This window comes from Crocodylus porosus, unplaced genomic scaffold, assembly GCF_001723895.1.
Source record: "Crocodylus porosus isolate Cpor-Errol unplaced genomic scaffold, CroPor_comp1, whole genome shotgun sequence".
NCBI classification, from domain to species: domain Eukaryota; kingdom Metazoa; phylum Chordata; order Crocodylia; family Crocodylidae; genus Crocodylus; species Crocodylus porosus.
The window spans coordinates 598,502-618,929 of NW_017728910.1; the positions used below are offsets into that span (position 1 = coordinate 598,502).

Genomic DNA, 20,428 nt, shown 5'->3' on the forward strand with positions numbered 1-20,428 from the left:
CTAGCTGTGGGCCCAGCCCAAGGGGCGCCAGGTGGGGCACTAGCTGTGGGCCCAGCCCAAGGGGCGCCAGGTGGGGCGCTAGCTGTGGGCTCAGTCCAGGGGGGGCGCCAGGTAGGGCGCTAGTTAGTTAAGGACCAAACAACGTCCAGGAAGAGCTGCGAGGCTTGGGGCATGCTAAAGGGGAGGATGGAGACACGCATTGCCCTTAAGGCCAGGGTGCGCCGAGGCACCCCATACGGAGTAGGGGTAGTAACACACTCACCGTTCACCAGGGGATAAAGCCAGCCTCCCATATAAACTTATTACCATCAAAGACGTGGCGGGCGAGAAACCAAGGGTGCTGAGTCCACCTGAAGTGACGGTAGGGGGGTGCTAGGGAGTTCACGGCCACTCCTAGGCCCCATTCCCTCACAAGGGTCAAGAACAAGGTTAAAAAAATGGATCAACAAACTTTAAAAAATAGATTCTCTTTTAAAGGAGAAAAATGTGAGTGGGTTTGGTTTGTTGATTCTTTCCCACTTTTGGCCTCTTTTATTCTCAAATCATCTCTTGTTCATTAATTTCTATTTAAAAAGTAGATTGTTTATAGCTGTAGCCTCAGGTGGTGTAAATCAATGTGGCTTCAAGAAATTGCCAGTTTAAACCAGCTGAAGATTAAACTGAAGCATGGATAAATGAACAAATTCCAGTAAGCTAAAAGGAGTGAGAGGTTTATTTTGTGTCACCTACTCTATGATAGCTGCTTTCCTGCATTCTCTCCATGACAACTGAAAACTAAACTGTAGTAACGAACCATTTTTCCTTTGATAGCTAAGTTACCTCAGTTTTGCTTTCACTTACCTCAGGGAAAGTGCAGGTGAATGGACTGTTAGCGTAGAGTAGCTTATGTGAGGTAAAGTTTCCACAATCCCTGTGCTTCCTATAGTTCATGTATTTATCTGTACCCCAACTGTACCTAGACAGTTTTTTGCCAAAGGATTTATGTCCCTTTAAATCATTTCTTCAGAATGTTGAGTTTATAGTTGCACTGACAATGAAGCTTAGATAGTCATAAAGGAAAAAATACATTAAATTAATAGAATATATATTTATCTCCAAACATTAAATCTCTAGTAGAGGATGTCGTCCCACAGTAATAGTCTCATAACATTAATGGCTCTTTATAAATTGGTTTTGATTTAAATGTGTGCCCATAGAGGAATACCATTATGTCAAAATTGGTCTTTTATTTCTGCTGCTATATTTTAAACAGTTGAAGTTTTAAAGAAGATTGACATTCCTTCTGTCTTCATTGGTGAGTCATCAGCTAATTCCCTTAAGGAAGACTTTACTTATGAAAAGGGGTAAGTAATGGTTTATCTTTTTATTTATTATTTAAGCTAACTTGCAAAGTCATTGTGCTTTACACTGTGTTCACACCTTTTTCAATCAATTATAGAATTTTAAGACAAAAAGGATTTTTGATAATTTAGACTATAGCTATTTTGAGTAAAGTTTTGACCTTCTTAAAGTCAGTGTAAGTTTAGTTGCTGACTTCCATGGGGCCATGATTTTGCTCACTGTACTTTCAGTGTTAGTGTTAAGATGCTTTACCGCATTTGATTTTGTGTTTAAGCAGTTTTAACCTAGATTCTCTACCACGAGTGCCTAAGTGATCTGAGTGTCTGAAATTCTTAAATAAAAGCAATCACTAGAAATGTTGGTAATTCTAAAATATATGTCCTGATTGTAATTTTGACTAGTTGATAGATAATCTTTTTGTTTTATATTTTCTATGAAAAATACTATTTCTTCTTCAGGACTTCTGTTCATCTTCATAGTTTCATAGTTTCTAGGGTCGGAAGGGACCCGAGTAGATCATCTAGTCCAATCCCCTGCCATGGCAGGAAATAATACTGGGGTCAAACGACCCCAGCAAGATGTTCATCCAACCTCCTCTTAACCCCCAGGGTAGGAGTCAACACCGCTTCTCTTGGAAGTTCGTTCCAGATCCTAGCTGCCCTGACCGTGAAGTAGCACCTCCTGATGTCTAACCTAAACCTACCCTCTGCCAGCTTGTGACTGTTATTCCTGGTCACTCCTGGTGGTGCTCAGCGGAACAGTGACTCCCTCAATGCCTGCTGATCCCCCCTGACTAGTTTATAACAGGCCACAAGATCCCCCCTCAGCCTTCTCTTTTGGAGGCTGAACAGGTTCAGGTCCCGTAGCCTCTCCTCGTAGGGTCCCCTGATCATATGAGTGGCCCTCCTCCGGACCCTCTCCATGCTGTCCACATCCCTCTTGAAGTGCGGCGCCCAGAACTGGACGCAGTACTCCAACTGTGGCCTGACCAGTGCCGCATAGAGGGGGAGGATCACCTCCTTGGACCTGCTCGAGATGCATCTGTGGATGCATGACAAGGTGCGGTTGGCCTTCCTGACTGCCTCCCCACACTGCTGGCCCATGTTCATCTTGGAGTCGATGATGACTCCAAGATCCTTTTCTGCCTCTGTGCTGACAAGAGGGGAGTTCCCCAACCTGTAGGTATGGTGCCGGTTGTTTCTCCCCAGGTGCGTCACCTTGCACTTGTTTGTGTTGAATCCCATCCTATTCTCATCCACCCACCCTTGTAACCTGTCTAGATCTGATTGTAGCCTGATGCTTCCTTCTAGTGTGCCCGCATCCCCCTACATCTTAGTGTCATCAGCAAATTTGAACAGGGTGCTTTTTACCCCCTCGTTGAGAACGGGGTGAGAGACAGTGTCGAAAGCCTTCTTGTCATCTTGTCATCATGAATAGTACTTGGGCCAACTTTTCAAAATTCTTAGAATATATGTGGCCATTTTTACATACTGAAACCTCTCTGGGTGGCTGTGGAAGGATGTGGGGGGCCGTGGAGTGTGTAAGTAGCTGTGGGTGGATTGTGGGGGTAATGTGCAGGGGGGCTGCTCAGGAGTGGTGGGGCCCCCTGCCTTCCGCAGGGTGCAGCCCTCTTGCACAGCTCACAGACTGCCCCCCACAGGGCCACAGCCCCGAACAGGGGCCACATGGCCCTTGCAGGGGCTACCCCCCATGTAGGGTGCATGTGCCCCACCCCTGCTTACTACCCCAGCCCCCTGCATTGCTGCCCTGCCTGGCCCCATCCCCCAATGGCTGCCCTACCCCAGCCCCCTGCATTGCTGCCCTGCCTGGCCCCATCCCCCAATGGCTGCCCTGCCTGGCCTCATCCCTTGGTTGCACCCCCAGCCACCTCAGTGGCTGCCCCCCCAGCCCCAGCCTCTTGGCACTTTATTTATAGATTCACAGATTCAAAAATTCATAGATGTTAGGGTATGAAGGGACCTCAGCAGGTCATCAAGTCCAACCCCCTGCCCTGGGCAGGAAAAAGCGCTGCAATCAGATGACCCCAGCTAAGTACTTGTCCAGTCTCCTCTTGAAGACTCCCAGGGTAGGGGAGAGCACCACCTCTCTTGGAAACCCATTCCAGATTCTGGCAATCCTTACTGTGAAGAAGTTCTTTCTAATGTCCAATCTAAATCTGCTGTCTGTCACTTTGTAGCCATTGTTCCTAGTTACTCCAGGGGGTGCCCTAGTAAATAGAGCATCTCCTATTCCCTGCTGCCCCCCTCTGATGAATTTATAGGCAGCCACAAGATCACCTTTCAGCCTTCTCTTGCGAAGGCTGAAGAGATCCAGGTCCCTTGGTCTCTCCTCATATGGTCAGAGACCTGCAGTCAAGGCCCTATGAGTGGCGCTTCTCTGAACCCTCTCAAGATTCTCCACATCCCTCTTGAAGTCCGGCACCCAAAGCTGGACGCAGTACTCCCAACTGCAGCCTGATCAGTGTTGCATACTGAGGAAGCATCACTTCCCTGGACCTGTTCATCATGCATCTGCTAATGCATGATAAAGTGCAGTGATGACTCATGTTCATCTTGGTGTCAGCTATGACTCCAAGATCCCTCTCCACTGCGGTGCTGCTGAGAAGGTCATCTCCTAGCCTGTAAGTGTGTTCATGGTTCTTTTTGCTCAAGTGCAGCACTTACACCTATCTTTGTTGAATTGCATCCTATTTCATTTTGCCCATTTTTCCAACCTGTCCAGATCTGCCTGGATCTGTTCCCCACCCTCTGGTTTGTTAACTTTGCCCCATAATTTGGTATCATCTGCGAACTTCGACTGGGTGCTCTCCACGCCCTCGTCCAAGTCACTGATGAAGATGCTGACTAGCACCAGTCCAAGGACCAAGCCTTGTGAATTCAACTGCCCACATCTTTCCAGGTCAATATTGACCCACCACCAGTCTCTGGATGTGACCCCCTAAACCAGTTTGTCACCCACTTGAACATGAAATTATCTACATCACAACCTGTCAGTTTATTTACAAGAACAGAATGAGATACCGTATCGAAGGCCTTCTTAAAGTCTAGGTAGATGACATCTACCTCAACTCCTGCGTCTAAGCATTTTGTGATCTGGTCATAAAAAGAAACAAGGTTAGTCAGGCAGGATCTACTTGCAATGAATCCATGCTGATTTCTTTTCTACATTATTTCCCCTGCTGGGCTCCCACAAACATGTTCCTTAATGATTTTTTCCAAAGTTTTCCCAATGATAGAGGTGAGACTAACTGGCCTGTAGTTTCCCAGTTCCTCCCTTCTCCCCTTCTTGAAAATAGGCACCACACCAGCCCTTTTCCAGTGCTCTGGGACCTGACTGGAGCACCATGATTGCTCAAACAACCGTGCCAGGGGCTCTGGCCAAATCTGGCCAATTCTGACACTGGCCAATTCTTTCAGCACCCTTGGATGAAGTTTCATAGTTTGTAGGGTCGGAAGGGACCTGAGCAGATCATCAAGTCCAACCCCCTGCCATAGCAGGAAAGAGTACGGGGGTCAAACGACCCCAACAAGGTGTTTGTCTAGCCTTGTCTTAAAGACCCCCAGGTTAGGAGCCAGCACCACTTCGCTTGGAAGTTGGTTCCAGTTCCTAGCCTCCCTGACAGTGAAATAGCGCCTCCTGATGTCTAATTTGAATTTACCCTCTGCCAGCTTGTGGCTGTTATTTCTAGTCACTCCTGGTACTGCTCAGGGGACCAGGGACTCCCGCAATGCCTGCTGGTCCCCCTCTGACTAGTTTGTAACAGGCCACTAGATCCCCCCTCAGCCTTCTCTCAGTTCATCCAGGCCCACTGATTTGAAAACATCCAGTCCCTCCAAGTGCCCCTTCACTAAGTCTGTGCTAACAGTTGGTGGGTTGGTATCCCTCCTGTGCCTGTCTGTGATCTATTTGGGAGATTTGTCTTGGTCTGTGTCTAGTAATGTAGATGCAAAGAACTCGTTGAAGAGCTCAGCTTTGTCCCCCCTCTCTGTCACCAGTTGCCCCTAGTTTGTCCTTTTGGGGTCCTGTGCTACCCTGCACCTCCCTTTTGCTCCCTATATACCTGAAGAAGGACTTTTTGTTGTCCTTAATTTTTGTTGCCAGCCTAAATTCCAATCCTGGTTTGGTCTTCCTAACTGATTCCCTGCAAGTGCGAGCCAGGGAGGTGTACTCCTCCTTGGTAGCTGCCCTCTGTTTCCACAGCCTGTATACCTCATTCTCTGCCTTTAGGCTTTCCTGAACTTTCCTGTTCAACCAAGAGGGCTTCTTGGCCCCTTTGCCCCCTTTTATGCACCATAGGATTGTCTCCTTCTGTGCCAGTAGGATTGCTCCCTTGAGGAACGACCACCCTTCCTGGACCCCCATTTCGGCAGTGCTCTTGAGCTTTAATGCTTCACTAACTAATCTCCTGGGCACACTGAAGTTAGCCTTTCTGAAGTCTAGCACTTCAGCCCCGCTGGTTAGTTTACCCACCCTTCACTGGATAGTGAATTCAGTCAATTGTTGGTCACTATCCCCTAGGTTACCTTGTACCTGCAGATTCCCCACTAGGTCATCCCCTGTAGCTAGCACCAAGTCCAGCAAGGTGATTCCCCTAGTGGGATCATATACCTCCTGTGTTAGGTGGAGGTCCTGAATGCAGGTTAAGAACCTATGTAAGTGGTTAGATTTGGCTGACTGCTCCTCCCAGCAAATGTCAGGGTAGTTTTGTCATGGGGGACCTAACCATATCTCTCGACCATACGGCCTCTGAGAGCTGTCTGGAGAATTCCAGGTCTAGCTCATCTTTCTGGTGTGGCAGTCTATAGTAGACCCCCACTACCCCCACTTTCCTCCCAACCCCTTGAATCCTGACCCACAGTATTTTGGTTTGGCCCTCCTCTGATTCCATCTTGATTATAAAGGATGTATATTGTTCCTTAACATAGAGAGCAACATCCCTCCCCACGTTTTTTCCCCACTCTATCCCACCTGCACAACCTGTAACCCTCAATGCCTACTGCCCAGTCATGAGTAGGGTTCTATCAGGTTTCAATTTGTCCAACCAGGTTGAAGTTGTTGCTTGCAAACATGAGTGCAAGCTCCTCCTGCTTTTTCCCCGGCATTAGTGTAGAGGGCCAATGACAGAGATACTCTGGCTGGCTACCAGAGTGTCTCTGTGGAGGACTGAGCCTCTGGTTGCTCCCTACTTTTTTCTCCTGCGGGTTTTTTTTTGACCCCTGGATATCCTGCGGTCTAATTTTGCCCCTGTGCTGCAAATTTGCAGCGCTGGGAGCATTTATTCATTCCTGCTTGTGCCTCTTGCTTTGAGACGCTGCAAGACACACATGCATGCTCGTGTGGACATGCCCTGGTTGTCTTGGCAGCCAATCACAGTGCTTACTGAAGTAACCAATCAGAGTGCTCCGGACAGACAGACAGACAGCAGGCTTTGCTGAAAGAAAAAAAAAAAAAGTGGTGAGGGGCCTGATTCCCCTGCACAGTGCAGCCTGCCCAAGCGAGCTGCTGCCATGTCATGCAGGGGGACCCAGTGCTTCCCTCCATGGTGGCAGAGCTCCCTAGGGCCACCTGGGTGGGGTACTAGCTGTGTGGGTGCAACCCCAGCTTGCAGGCAGCACCCCTCCAGATCCAGTTGTGCACGGGGTGCTGGAAGCCCAGGCATGCTCAGGGAAACTCGGGGTTGGCGGGCTTCCAGCGCCCTGCCCTGTGCATTGTTCTCACCACCTGGGACTACCCGGGAATGGATTAGGTAGCCAGAGAAGGTGGCAGGAGGGCAGCGGGGTTGGTGCCTTTTGAGAGTGAGAAGTTTTGATTCCGTTATGGTATTTAGTTAAAGGATAACTAAAAAATTTTGTATTTAAAGAAATATTTTTGCAATAAGAATTGAATCACAAATGTTTTGTGAGTTTCAGGTAGTTTTACACATGCATCCTTGCAAGAACAGTATAGAATAATATTTTTAGTGTTATTGTGCAAACAAATGAATCCATACAAAACTTGCTTTGTTTTGAGTTCCTTATAATAATACTCCAAACTTGAGCCACTTTTGTCAGGATTGTTGCTGACATTTACAAACCTTTCAACAAAGCAGGGCAGGTTTTGGCTGAGTTTCAAGGAGTGTGTAAGGCAACACAACTCTAGACAAAGTACAGGAATGGGTTTCAAATAATTGAGACATAATAAGCATGGACCTCCTTGGCTATTTTTTGTGTTTTTTCTACGTAAAATGTCACTTTAAGCAAACCTAAACCGGCACCCACAGACCAGCCCAGCTCAGCCCCACAGTCTCAGCCCCAGGTGAGGCAGGCGGATGGCTGGGGCTGCGTTCTTCCCAGCCAGCTGTGGCTTGGGCTGGGGCCACAGGAGATGTGCACTTAGATTGCTTTCAGCTCCCCATGCCTAGGCCCAGCCAGGCTGTGACAGCGGCTGTAGCAGACAGGGCTCTCCCCCTCCTCCTTCTCTCCTCCTCCTCCTCCTCCTCCCCTGCCATGAGGAGGGGTCGGGGAGTTCTGTGCAGCACTGGCCTCAAGGTGGGGGAAAGTGGCTGCAAGAAGCCCTTGGTGGTTTTTTTCCCCAGCAGTACAGAGCCCCCCTGGTGAGTGAACCCTCCACTCTTTAGATTCTAATGCCTGTATGGGAGGGTCTGGCCAGGGCTTAGGCAGGGGCTGGACTAGACACTAGAGGACTGCTGGAGGTCCCTGCCAGCCCGACTTCCCTGTGATTTCCCCCTCCCCCACTTCGCTTCAGGCCCAGGGCTGGGGTCTGGCCATGCTTCCCGCCCCCCACCCCCAAAAAAAAAAAAAAAAAGCCTGTCAAGGGCTGCTTCTCTCCTCCCACTCCAAGCACACCGTGGCTGTGGGCCAGGGTGGAGATTTAAACCCCTACCTAATCATACTCAGGCTGCTGGGGCCTGGCCAGACCCAACCCCCCTAGCTCAGCTTCCCTCCAGCCTTCTGGCCACTGGAGGGGGGGCTCTAGTGCCCCCCCTCCCCCCGGCTTCTAGCCTGAGCCACTACAGGCACATGCCTGCATTCCCAGAATCAAAAGCGAATGTCTGTTTGCTTCTCAGTCCAATCTATGCAGGTTAGACTAACCTGCAAAGATTGAATTGATTCAGGCTCAGCCTTTTTTAATGTCTGTACTTAGCCATAAGGAGAGGCTGAGGGAACTGGGCTTATTTAGTCTAGAGAAGAGAACACTGAGGGGATTTAATAGCAGCCTTCAAGTACCTGCACCCTGCGGAAGTTTAAAAGAGGATGGTGCTAGACAATTCTCCATGGTGGCAGATGACAAAACAAGGTAACCGTCTCAAGTTGCAGCAACGGAAGTTTAGATTAGATATTAGGAAAAAATTTCCCACTAGGAGGGTAGTAATGCACTAGAACAGAAAGGTTGTGAAATCTCCATTTTTGGAGGTTTTTAAGACCTGACTAGACAAATCTTTGGCTAGGATGATCTAGTTGGGGATGGTCCTACTTTGAGCATGGGGTGGAACTACATGACCTCCTGAGGTCCATTCAACCTTAATTTTCTCTGTTCAGGGGAGCTGGTTTCTGTTACCTGATGTGCCACTTTCATGGTGATTTGCTTATGAAGTTTTACTTAGGAAAAACACTAAAAATAGCCAAGGACGTTCCATGCTTGTTATGTCTCAGTTATTTTTTTATAAAATATGCTCAGTTTTTAACTAAATTATTTTTTTTCCCATTTGCCAGTCCTTCAAACTCAGCTTTGGATCTGAAATTCAGGCTTAGTTCTGACCCACAAATTGTAAAAAAATTGGGAGCCAAATTATGCCATCAGTTTTAGCTATACAACCTGATTATCCTCAGTGAGAGTAGCATAATTGTAAATGAGGGAAAATATGGTCCATAGTTGCATCATAGGAAACATTTCTATTAATGGTGCACAAAAATGAATAGAATTGAGCTCATAGTCTCATCATACATGTATTGGCTTTGTTGAACCAAAAAAGATACAGACTTTTTTTGTCCATAAAAAAATAAATATGAATTTAAGGACTTATTCTTCAGGGGTGAAAAAGGTCCATTTTCAGATGAAAAAGCACTTTTACTTTCTCTGAGCTACAGGAGAGGTTTCAAACATGCAGCTTGCAGAACCCTGCACATGTAGCACACAGGTGCCATGTGACCTGATCTATGCTGGCCCTGGAGCCAGTATGCAGAGCCACTCTGGTTGGGTGCCATATGCAGTGTGTGGCCTATGCTTGCACATTGGGGTACAGGCAGTGTTCCCAGTGTTAGGTCCAGCCTGCACACTGCAGGCAGCGCAAGCCGTGGAGTGGGATGCATGCTGCCCATAGCACAGGGAGCCAGCATGGGGAAGATGATTCTGGCTTGGCCCTGCACCGAATCTTGCTGTGTACATGGTAGAAAAACATACTTGGTCAATCCTTCTGGATAATGGTGTATGCGTGAGAGGTCACCTAGACCTTTGACACATATACCTAGGCAGGAGTTTGGAGGAGTGGAGGCTGCCCAGACCCTCCACAGGTCACTGAGAATCCAAATGCTGGACTGAGACCATATTTTCAGTGCCTCCGTGGCTCTAGTTGTATAAGTGTTCAGGAATTGAACCCAGGTCTCCTGTGTGGCAGATAAGGATTCTACCACTGAACCACCAGGGGAAGCCATCCATACTTGGATATTTCTGAGGGATTCATTGATTAAAATAGAAGATGGTTTATCTTTCTTTGTTCATTAAAATGGTTGCATTGTATTAATTAGCCTTCTAAAATATATCGGATCAAAATTGCTTTTTGCTTGATAAGTAATCTTGATGTTTTGGATAACTTAAGTATACAAAGCTCCTATTGAGTAGCAAAGTATGTCTAGATATTGATCGACTATCTGAGTATTTATGCATGCCCATTTGTATTGGAAACTAAGTTTGAAAATTTGCTCGTCTTTGGGTGAATATGACTTGGAATTTTATAGCAAACATTTTGTTACCAGAAGAAGAACAGGTTAAGAAATTGAATAATTCAATTATCTGTCAAGGTGAAAAAAATGCTTGACATCATAAAATTGCTCATGAAGTCCAAAACCTGCTTTTCTTCCAAGCACTGGGAAGCACTGGGTTTATTTTATAGCAATTTAGGGTGATAGCAGAACAAAACTACTGAGCACTTCAGACAGAAAATATAAACAAGAGTTGTTTTCTTGATGTAAGATTACAGTATATCTATTAGATACTTCCCTCTTTTCCTTCAGATGTAGATGCAGTATAGGAATGAACTTTGAAACACAGGGCTAGCATAATGTTTTTAAAAAATAGACTGATTTCCAAGAACTGGTTTATAAGGTAAATCCATATTTGAAAAGACGGAGGTAAATATATTCCTATTAAGAGTGAGAACAGGAACCATTAAAACCAAATGCTGAGCACCCTTATTTTAAATCTTGACCATAATATCACCAAGTGCTATATAATTAAACAGTTAAAAATAAAGACTGTAGTTTACATGTTTATACTGTGTCTGTAAAGACTGAAACCAGAAAATGAAATAGTTATTTGTTTTGAGGCCCAGCAGGTAAAATTGAAAGCATGTCCATTCAAATCCATACCACTTTAACTGTGCCCTGCCCTATTTTTAAAGCAAGGTTCTACTGTGAAGGGGGAATCTAAAATGGGATTGTGATGTTCCTTCATTTTCTTGCCTCAGTGTATTTATTCTTTATCCAGAGATGGCTCATGATAAATTGGTCTGGTGGTCTCTGTCCTTTTCCCACTGCTCATTACAAAACCACTCACATACTGGCATTCTCCTTGACTTAACAGAGAAGTAGGTGACTAACTTTTCATCCCTAGGTGAATCTTCAGTATGGGCTTGAAGTACATTGATGGGGCCCCTGCTCATGTTCTTCAAGTGAAACATTGCATTTGAGGAAGTGTAAAGATGTAGAAAAAAATATATTGTGAGAACAAAACTATTAAAATGCAAGTATAGAAGAAGACTGGAATATGAGAATTATTTAATACAGGTCCTTAATTATCCTTCTCTATCAGTCTTCATTTATGTCTTTCCTTTGGGGTCAGTGGCCTTACTCCTTTTGGATTGCTCCAGAAAGGCTAGTTTTCATATGCTCGTCAGTGGATATATTGTTGAAATCAATGGAACTTCTTGAGGAGTAAGGTGCTGCTCAAGATGATCAAAGGTGATAAGAATGGCCTGTATATCTATTGTCCCTTTTCAGTTATTTTGCCTGCAAATGCTATTGGGATAATTACAAGTGTTTATTCCTGATGATAAATACCTGGCATCATTCAGATGACTTCTCTTGTTTACTAGTCAGAAGTAGTAGTCAGAATCTCTGTTTGATGCTACCTACCTATTGCCATTCAAGACAGCATTTTCAGTAGTCACACACTTATAGTCAAAATGTTGGGGAGGGGGGCAGGGACATCTGTGCTGTCGGGATTTTTTCTGTTTGTGTTTTTTTGTTGTTGTTGCCATGCTGCATTATTTACAACTAAATCTACAGTGTTATCTGAAATGCATCGGTAAATCTGAATGATGCACAGATTTCTAGATAATTTGTCATATCTTGCTTCCAATATGCCGCTGAAATACCTACATAATCTGTTTTCCTGTCAATCTTGATTTAAGGGTGAAATGGAGTTTTTTGTAATTTGTAAATACGGCAGCATGTAAATTTCACTTAAGTTACAAAAAAGTCTTAGTAGAATCTTGTCCATCTGCTCTTCTTACAAAAGGTAATAAAATCTAGGTCTACCTTTAATAAAATAGTAGTAATGTTGAGATGTTCAATATTGGGTGTTCCACTTGAGATACTCTAAAGGGGCCTCCTTTTCAGAGGGCTCTGAGTTTCAGTGCTTATGGAATGTATTACAGCATCTTTATATGGTCAGATCCAAAGCCCACTGAAATCTATGGTAAAGAGTCCATTAATATTCAGTGTTCTTTGGATCATGCTCATACAGAAGTTGGGACAGCTGTTTATTATGAATAATATGTTTGTTGTATGATTATTTTGTTCTCCCTCTTACTTTTATTCAGTCCTTCTGCTGCATTTTGCTAATATCCTAGCCCACAGGTTGGCAGCATATGGCTGGTGGGTCATATCTAATTCACAAGAGCTTGTATCCAGCCTGTTAAGTGTAAGTGAGCAAGTGAAGGGGGGCACAGAGCAGGCAAGGGAATATAGAAGCAGGGAATTGATAAGGGGTAAAAGATTGGAAGCCTGCAGTGACAGCTGCCACATCTCAAGCATCTAGCTCACCACTGTAAAAGGTTGCTGACCCCTGTCCTAGACTGTGAGGCTTCTGGAGCAGGAACTGGTCTGTGTGCATGTAAGGCACCTGACACAATGAGCTCTGATTCTACTGAGGGCATTATGTTATTTATATTACGATATAAACAATAACTGTATTATAGGCAGTAATAACTAAACTAGAGGTGCAAAAATAAACAACCCTACATTGTTAGTAGAGATCTTAATTTGTAATTGTTTGTTGATTTATTAGTTTGCAGTAGGTGGCCTGGTCATGCGTGTAGATTAGTACATTTGTATTTCATTATTTGAGAGACAGTGATACCAGTGTGGTATTTCCTGATTGTGTTTATTTTATCACCATTGCTTTGTGTTACAGTTTAACCTGTTTTAAAATTACTGTTTTCCCCCTACAGTGGCCATATTGTGCTAATCCCAGAGTTCAGTCTTCCTTTGGAATACTATTTAATTCCATTCCTGATTATAGTGGGGATCTGCCTTATACTCATCGTCATATTTATGGTAGGTGTTGATCTTTTGAATAATCTTTCTCCATAGACAAAAATAAAAGTTACAGGACTATGGCTCATTGTAGTTAATCATGCTTTTCAAGAACCAAACAACTAGAAAGAGTTTTATGCAAAATCTAAACTAATAATGCTCACTGTTAACCACCCGGTTATTTTCTCAATACACAATAAATCTTTTTCTTTTTGTTATCTTCTGTTTATTTATCTTCTGTAATTATTCTTTTTGTTGTTAGCCATGTTCTGCTTTATCTTAAATACATAACTGTTGTTAAAGAGTTGCTCTGGCTAGGTGAATGACAAGTTGCAGTAGCCAGCAGAGGCACTAAGTTGTTTCTTTCTAGAACCCAGTTGCATAGGGACATCATGAATTCCCTGCTGACTGCAGACCAGCAATGTGTGCTACAATTTTTTCAACAAAGCCTTTCTTCAGATGTATTCCTCCTTAGTCTGTACTAGTTCTTGTGTCTCATTGGCAGTGACTGATTAAATGGTGTGTGCGCTGTAGAGTGAATACTTGGAAGACTAATCATTTAAATAAGAACTCTCTGTCTCTCTTGGATCTGCACTTCACAATTGCATTGGAGATTCCAGTTGCTAACCTAGTGTCAGCCTCATGAAAACATTTACTTTTCGTTCCTGAAAACTGTACTGAGTTTGTAGTAGTCTAGCACTGCATTCAACCTTGTACTTGGGGTAAAGACCTTATAGGAGGAGTCTCTTCCATGAACATTTGGAAGATACCTGCCATCTGTTGTAAACTGCATTGGAAAAGCTAAAGAATTTCTGTTCAGAAATGTACTCCTGAACCCCTGGGATAAACCATCTGTTGCAGAGATTATTTAACAATTTACTGGGAAAGGGAAAATTCCATCAGAAGCAGGAAATCACCTCAAAATTCCCATCGCTTTGATTGCAGAATTATAATAAGGAGCTGCTGAGAGCCCATGAAAAGTTCCATCTCGCACATTGCTGTTCTTCACAAAGAACTATGCTGGAGGCTATTTATGCTTTGAATTTGAACTTTCCAATTCAGTTCTTAGCTGGGCAAGGTATTCATGTGTGAAACTCACTTTTTAGTTATTCCCTTGTGATACAAGTCTTTGGCTATTCATCTTTCTTCCAGTACAGTATTCTGCACAGTTTATTTTTTCTCATCTATAATCAGCATTTTTAAAAATGTCTGTTCTGGCCCCTTTAGCACAATTAGAATTATACAGACATCAAGAGAAACCCAGCCATTTTTCCTGTCCTTAAAGAAAACCTGGGATAACATGGTACCTCATCAGTGCTGTACTTTGCCTCTCCTGCCATATTAGGTAAATTGGGAGGCTTTGTAGTATGTTTTGAAGATCAGATTCAGGCTGCTGCTGGCCAGGCGATGAGTAAATACCAAAGTTTTGAGCCCCAATGGAGAAGATCCTAGTTAGAGATGCTTCTCTTAAACCTTCAGTGCTTCAGCTTGGGCATGTTTGTTTATCTGTTTGGTTTGTAGCTGCAGTCAAAAAATAAACAAGACAGTTAGATGTCTAAGGAAAATATGGAGAATACGATGTAAAGTATTACAAAGCTCCTATGTAAATTGATGGTACTAGAGTTATATTTCATCTAGAGTAGGACTATCCAACTTGAGAATGGCTAGGGACTGTATACTGCACCAGTCACCAGCCTCCGGCCATATTCCACATAAGCTGTGCACAATACATGCTGAAATCCCTAGTGTGCAAGCAGCGTAAGTCCCCTGCCACCATTATAGGAGCAGCATGAGACCCTTTTCTGCCACTGTCACTTGTGTGAGCCCCACCTCATTCACTTCTATGGTTGTGAGCGGCATGAGCCCCACCTGCACTGCCTTATGGACAGCACAAGCCCCCCTTGCTGCCATGTGGGCAGCAAGCTTATTGAGTCCCTTCCTACTATGCTGTCCTGCCTTAGAGACCATGGCCACTGCTGCAGCAGCATGAGCAATGAGGGAAGCAGCACTTAGGGGGGGAGAGCCTGCAGGATATACATTAACTCCTCGTGAGTCAGGTGTTGCCCACGGGCCACCTGGACAATCCTGATCTAGAACACTAGGTGTAATGGTGGTCATCCCATCTCAGAAACAACTCTAATTGTTGAATTAGAGAGAGGTTTCAGAAAGGAAACAAGAATATTTACATGACATGGAAAGTCTCTTTCCTAAAGACAACTTGAAAAAAATGGCATGTGGTATCTTACAAAGGAGGGAAGGAGGAGGGCATGTGGGAAAAGTATATAAAATAATGAGTACTTTAGAAAAACGAAATTGGAAGTTTTAGGATCATTTTGTAGCCATGTTGGTCTAAGGACATAGGCAGACAAGGTTCTTTGGGTAGATGTGATATCTTTTATTAGACCAACTAAATAGTTGGAAAAATTGTTCTTTGCAAGCTTTCAGGCACAAACACCCTTCTTCAGGCATAGGGAAAGTCTGTTGGTGTTTGTGTGCTTTACTGGGTAGAATAGAAGCCAAATTGCAAAATTCAGGTCTGTGAATATACATATGCATGGCAGTAAGGTTCAAAGTTAATGGGAGACTATAGGTGTGAAAAGGTAGTTGGGAGTGTGGGGGAGGGAAAAGGGAGAAGGTGATAAAGTGTAGCTGGTAAAATGCAGACAGGTTATGTGGGTTTATTGGATGGCAGGCAGGTTATAATGTGCCATAAATCGAATGTCTATATTTAGCCCATAATTTTTGTATCCAGTAGATGTATGAAGTGAAGTTCATAGGCTCGTCTATGAAAGGTGTCTTGTAAATTTCCTTTGAGGACTAGAACTGAACCTTGTCTGCCAAATTGGAAGTTTGAAATTTCACTGTGTTTTCCACAATGATGCCTTTTGATTAAAGAGGCTTCCTTCTAAGTCCTTCTTCACATCTTCTTTTAGCATTTTGCTACCAGTTTCACAACTCACCCTCCATCTTGGGTGTTAGGGCACCTTCATAAATTTCATTTGGACTTCAGGGTTTATCTTTTGGGCTGGAAATGAACTTTGATGGGCTGAGTTATATAGATAAGTTCAGCAAGGAATAAGACTGATCTGACAAAAGTGTAGGCTGATCCCTTCAGAAGTCCACCCCTCCTTAGAATTGCAGCTGTTATTCTGACTGAAAATGACAGTATCCTTTATTGTAAATTATATTAAGCATGTTGTAGGAATTACATGCTCATTTGAAAGTTTTTGGGATGTCAGTTGAATCTCTAAGCAGAGGTTGTGCAGAAAAGTTGGACAGTTTCCTCCATTTAGGTATGCCTTAACACATTTTTAAGGTATTACACCAGCATAGAAAAATGGCACTGGTCAAAATTAGCACGGGTTTCGGACAGTTGTGTGGGAGAGCAGCATGGTGGAGTTCAACTCAGTTCCATGAAAGCTCTGTTCTCCACTTACAGGTTTAAAAAGTTAACTATCTGTACAAGCTCAGAAGGATAAATAATTGCAAAGTAAGACTAATTGTCGGGGGCAAGCTAGTCAAATGAAGAGGTAGATGTAACACTGAGACTTCAGCCTCAGGTTTATTTGCTTGTGTATTGGAAGTAAGTTGGGGGAAATTCTAGGTTTGTAAATTTCTGTGGATTTAACTTTATAAATGTGAACTAAGTGTAAGCTACTTAGGGAAATAGTGGCTCTGAGTGGTATAGACCATCCCTTCTATTAATCACTTTGCTAACCATGAAATCTGATAAGGGTCCGTTAAAATGTCATGACATGCTGCTTGTGGATATTTTCATGTGGGACTGTATAAGGTAGGGATACAAGTTTTTAAGGTGAGCTGCAGGAAACAGCGGAATGCTCACAGAGATATGCTGAGCTATATTGTGTGCTGAAGAATCCCAAGCCCCTATTTTTGTGAAGGATCAAACAGAATTGTACTAAAATTGTATTCAAGATATTGATATACTTTTACAAAGGTGAAGTGGGTACCTAGTGCAGGTAGTATGAAAAACAGGATTTACCATATACCCACTTAACATAGAGTTATCTAAGGACATTTCAGGTCAGTTTTGTTTTAATTAGGAAGCATTTTCACTAGGAGCTAATTTTGGCTTATACCAAAGGTAGGCATGTGAGGCAATAACATTTTAAAGGAATGTCAGAACCATTCTAACTTCCAAGCCTTGTAAATCAACTGTTTTTATACCCTTTTTGGGTTAATCTTTAGGTCCATAATTTTAAAATTTAAACAGATTAGTTTGGGATTTACATTGCACCAGTCTGCCTGTGCATGATGAAATGTAGCAGTTACCAGTTACTTTATTTCAGAGGTGTTCAACCCCTGGCCTGTGGTGTCTCACTTTCCAGCCTGCAGTGCTCTCTATGGGTCTTGAAATTTGGGAGTGGAGGAGGGATAGCACTGCTCCCCTGCACCCAAATTTCCAAACCCATGGGGAACCTCAGACCTTGCACTCTAGATTGGGCAACCAAACTCAATATGCAGGGCCAGGTAGGGATGGTGTCAGGCCCCAGGGCCCAATCCAGGGTGGGGAGTGGGGGGAGGGCTGGAATGGGGTGGTGCCAGGCTGCCAGGGGTTCAATTAAAGTATATGGGGTCAGGCCCCAGAGCCCAATCCCGGTGCCCAGGGCTCAATTTGGCATCACTTGTCTGGCCTATGAGACCAAAAAGTTGAGCACTAATGCTTTATTTAATTTATTTTATACTTTATTTCATTAATAAGGAAATAGAAATCCTAAAACTGTCCCCAAGGCAGAAAGTAATCCTTGCATAGTATGAATTTATTACGTCAGTATAGACCATCTAAAGTTGAACTGACAAGGATATATCTCCTTAGAATTGCAGTTCCCAATTGTATTTCCTTCATCTCTATATTCCAAAAGCAAAGAGAAAAAAATAACTGCTAACCTGACCTAACAGAGCACAGCCACAATTCATTGCTCCCTTCAGGCCAGTTGTTGAAAACAATATAACCTGAACAAGCCAGGACAGTGATAGAGGTTTTGCACATTATTTAAACGCATTTATCTCCAGGGACAGGATTTCTCAATTAACCTATCTTCTTTCATACTATTTTGGAGGTACATTTTCAGGAAGACATTCAGTACAGTGTCTAGCTACAAATATGTCTGACATATGAGTTGATATGGTAGATATATTTCTACCATTAGATCTATGTCTGTCCAGTTCCCTTCATCTGGGGTCAGGAATAGGCATTTACTCAGATGTCTAATCAGGACTTTTGTGCAGACAGTGGACAGAACCAAGGTAGGATCCAGGCATTTTTTTCCAAAAGGTTTGTTTGGCTTGGTCCTCCTTCCTTTTATGCTGCATGACCAATTTCTTTCCATGCACTCCTGGTATTAAATAATACTAGGTAGTAAATTAGAGACTTGGGTCCACATGTAAGGTCAGAGTTTCTCTTGATAATTTTTCCCACAACTGGGAGAAAAGCGTCTGGATATCCAGTCTCCATACTGCAGCATGTTCTAAATATGTTATAAGTACATGGCCATGGGGCTAAAAGACAAGTTATTTTTTGTCATTCAGAGGTTGAACTTTCATCAAAAATCTCAGCTGAACTGGAGCTAGCTAATTGCACAGCTCCTCTGTATGGTTTCTGCTGCGTTGTCTGTCTAGTATTACCTTTATCAAAAAGGTGAGCCTTGCCATTTTCCAAGGTGTATTGTTCAAAGTCTCTGCTGTAGGTAAAGCTGTATCTTCATTTCCTTTCTCATTTTGGCCATGGAAATAACCTCAAGATACAAAGAGAGCGGCTTAGAAACAACGTAGAAAGATCTGAAGTTCTGTAAGGAAAAATGAGAAGGAACTATTCATAAGAGGCATGGCTAGGAATTTTGATGCCCTGGACAGGGAGGATAAAGAGATTGGGGTGCTGAGTGCCAGAGACCTAGGAGATGGAGCTAGGGTAAGAGGGCAGGGACCAAGCACTCACTTCCTTGCATAGGGCCACTGTGGGTTGCTGCTGCCTCAGCATGGGCTCCTCGGGTAACTGTCATTCTGGCACTGTCTCTAAAGTGGCACCTGGGACTAATGTTCCATTTGCTTATGCTTAGGTATACTGCTACTTTTCACTATGGTCAAAAGCAGCAAGATGAGAATCTGGTGTTAGAAAAACAGATGTAAAACCACTGGAAGTGAAATTATGGTTGGGCCCAGCAAGTAATAATCAACTCTTTTTCACATTACCTTCAGGTTCATTGATCTCTGTAAGGGCTTGCAGCAGTGTGGCTATATGATAATTGGGAAAGACTTTGCCATTGTTTCCTAATAAAACTCTGGTCTTGTCTAAATGTATACTTTTAGCTTGGCAGGGTTATCTAGACATGGTGTGTTGCAAAATTAATCTGTTTCATTGCTATACGAACTTAAAGCCTGGGATTGACCTTTTTGTCCAGCCAGGGGCAATCCTGGCTGTATTCTCATCCAGTCCTGGGGATATTTAACCTTAAGCAAATTTAAAATTGAGACTTATAAACAAAGTTGGCTATTTCATTGTTCTTTTGCTCTTTTGATGTACTATTTACATTTTCTTGTTTTCCCCGTCTGATTTCTTACAGATCACGAAATTTGTGCAAGACAGGCACAGAGCAAGAAGGAACCGGCTTCGAAAAGATCAACTTAAGAAACTTCCCGTACATAAATTTAAGAAAGGCAAGTGGATCTTTCTTGTTTTCTGTAAACAATCCAACTTAATTGGGCTTAAATAAATACTAATATCCATTAATTTTCCCATAGCTTTGAAAATTATTATAAGAATACTTAAGCTGGGTATCAGAGTTGGAATGAAATCAAATGGTAATAAAATAAGCAACTTGGTTCTGATTTGGCTCCCATTGGAGCTAAAGCGAAGTTCAATACATGCTTCAGTGGGAGCATGAGCAGACTCCATGTGAACTGTTGTAGTTTAGAAGTTAGGTAATGTTTTATATTTGATAAGGTTAGTTCAGAATGTAGGATCTTTTTCCATATTTCATGTAGGTTAACTTCCTTGCCCTGGTCCCTCCTGCTTTTTCCTATTATATTAACAGTCACCACAGTGAATCATTTGGACACTGATTTTTATGTTATTTTATCAAGTGTCTGAAAACAGGTAAGCATGCGTGGCACATATCTTACCAAACATTTTGGCAAGACTCCAGAAGCAACTACTTTGTGAATATGACCTGCCTAGTTTTCATGGTGGTGGTGTTCTTTCTTTCTTTCCACTCCCGATCTAATTTGAAAATATTGTTATATGGAATAAGTCACATTTCATAGATTTCATAGACATTAGGGCTGGAAGGGACCTC

General features: G+C 43.3%; 1 protein-coding gene across 1 annotated transcript in view; it reads left to right on the forward strand.

Moving 5' to 3' along the window:
• RNF13 (ring finger protein 13) overlaps window positions 1–20,428 on the forward strand; it is a 143,795-nt gene that overhangs the window by 103,980 nt on the left and 19,387 nt on the right. Inside the window, exons 7-9 of the mRNA XM_019532576.1 lie at window positions 1,253–1,343; window positions 13,031–13,136; window positions 19,697–19,790. Of these exons, the coding sequence (XP_019388121.1) occupies window positions 1,253–1,343; window positions 13,031–13,136; window positions 19,697–19,790 (291 nt within the window). The remainder of the gene's footprint in view (window positions 1–1,252; window positions 1,344–13,030; window positions 13,137–19,696; window positions 19,791–20,428) is intronic.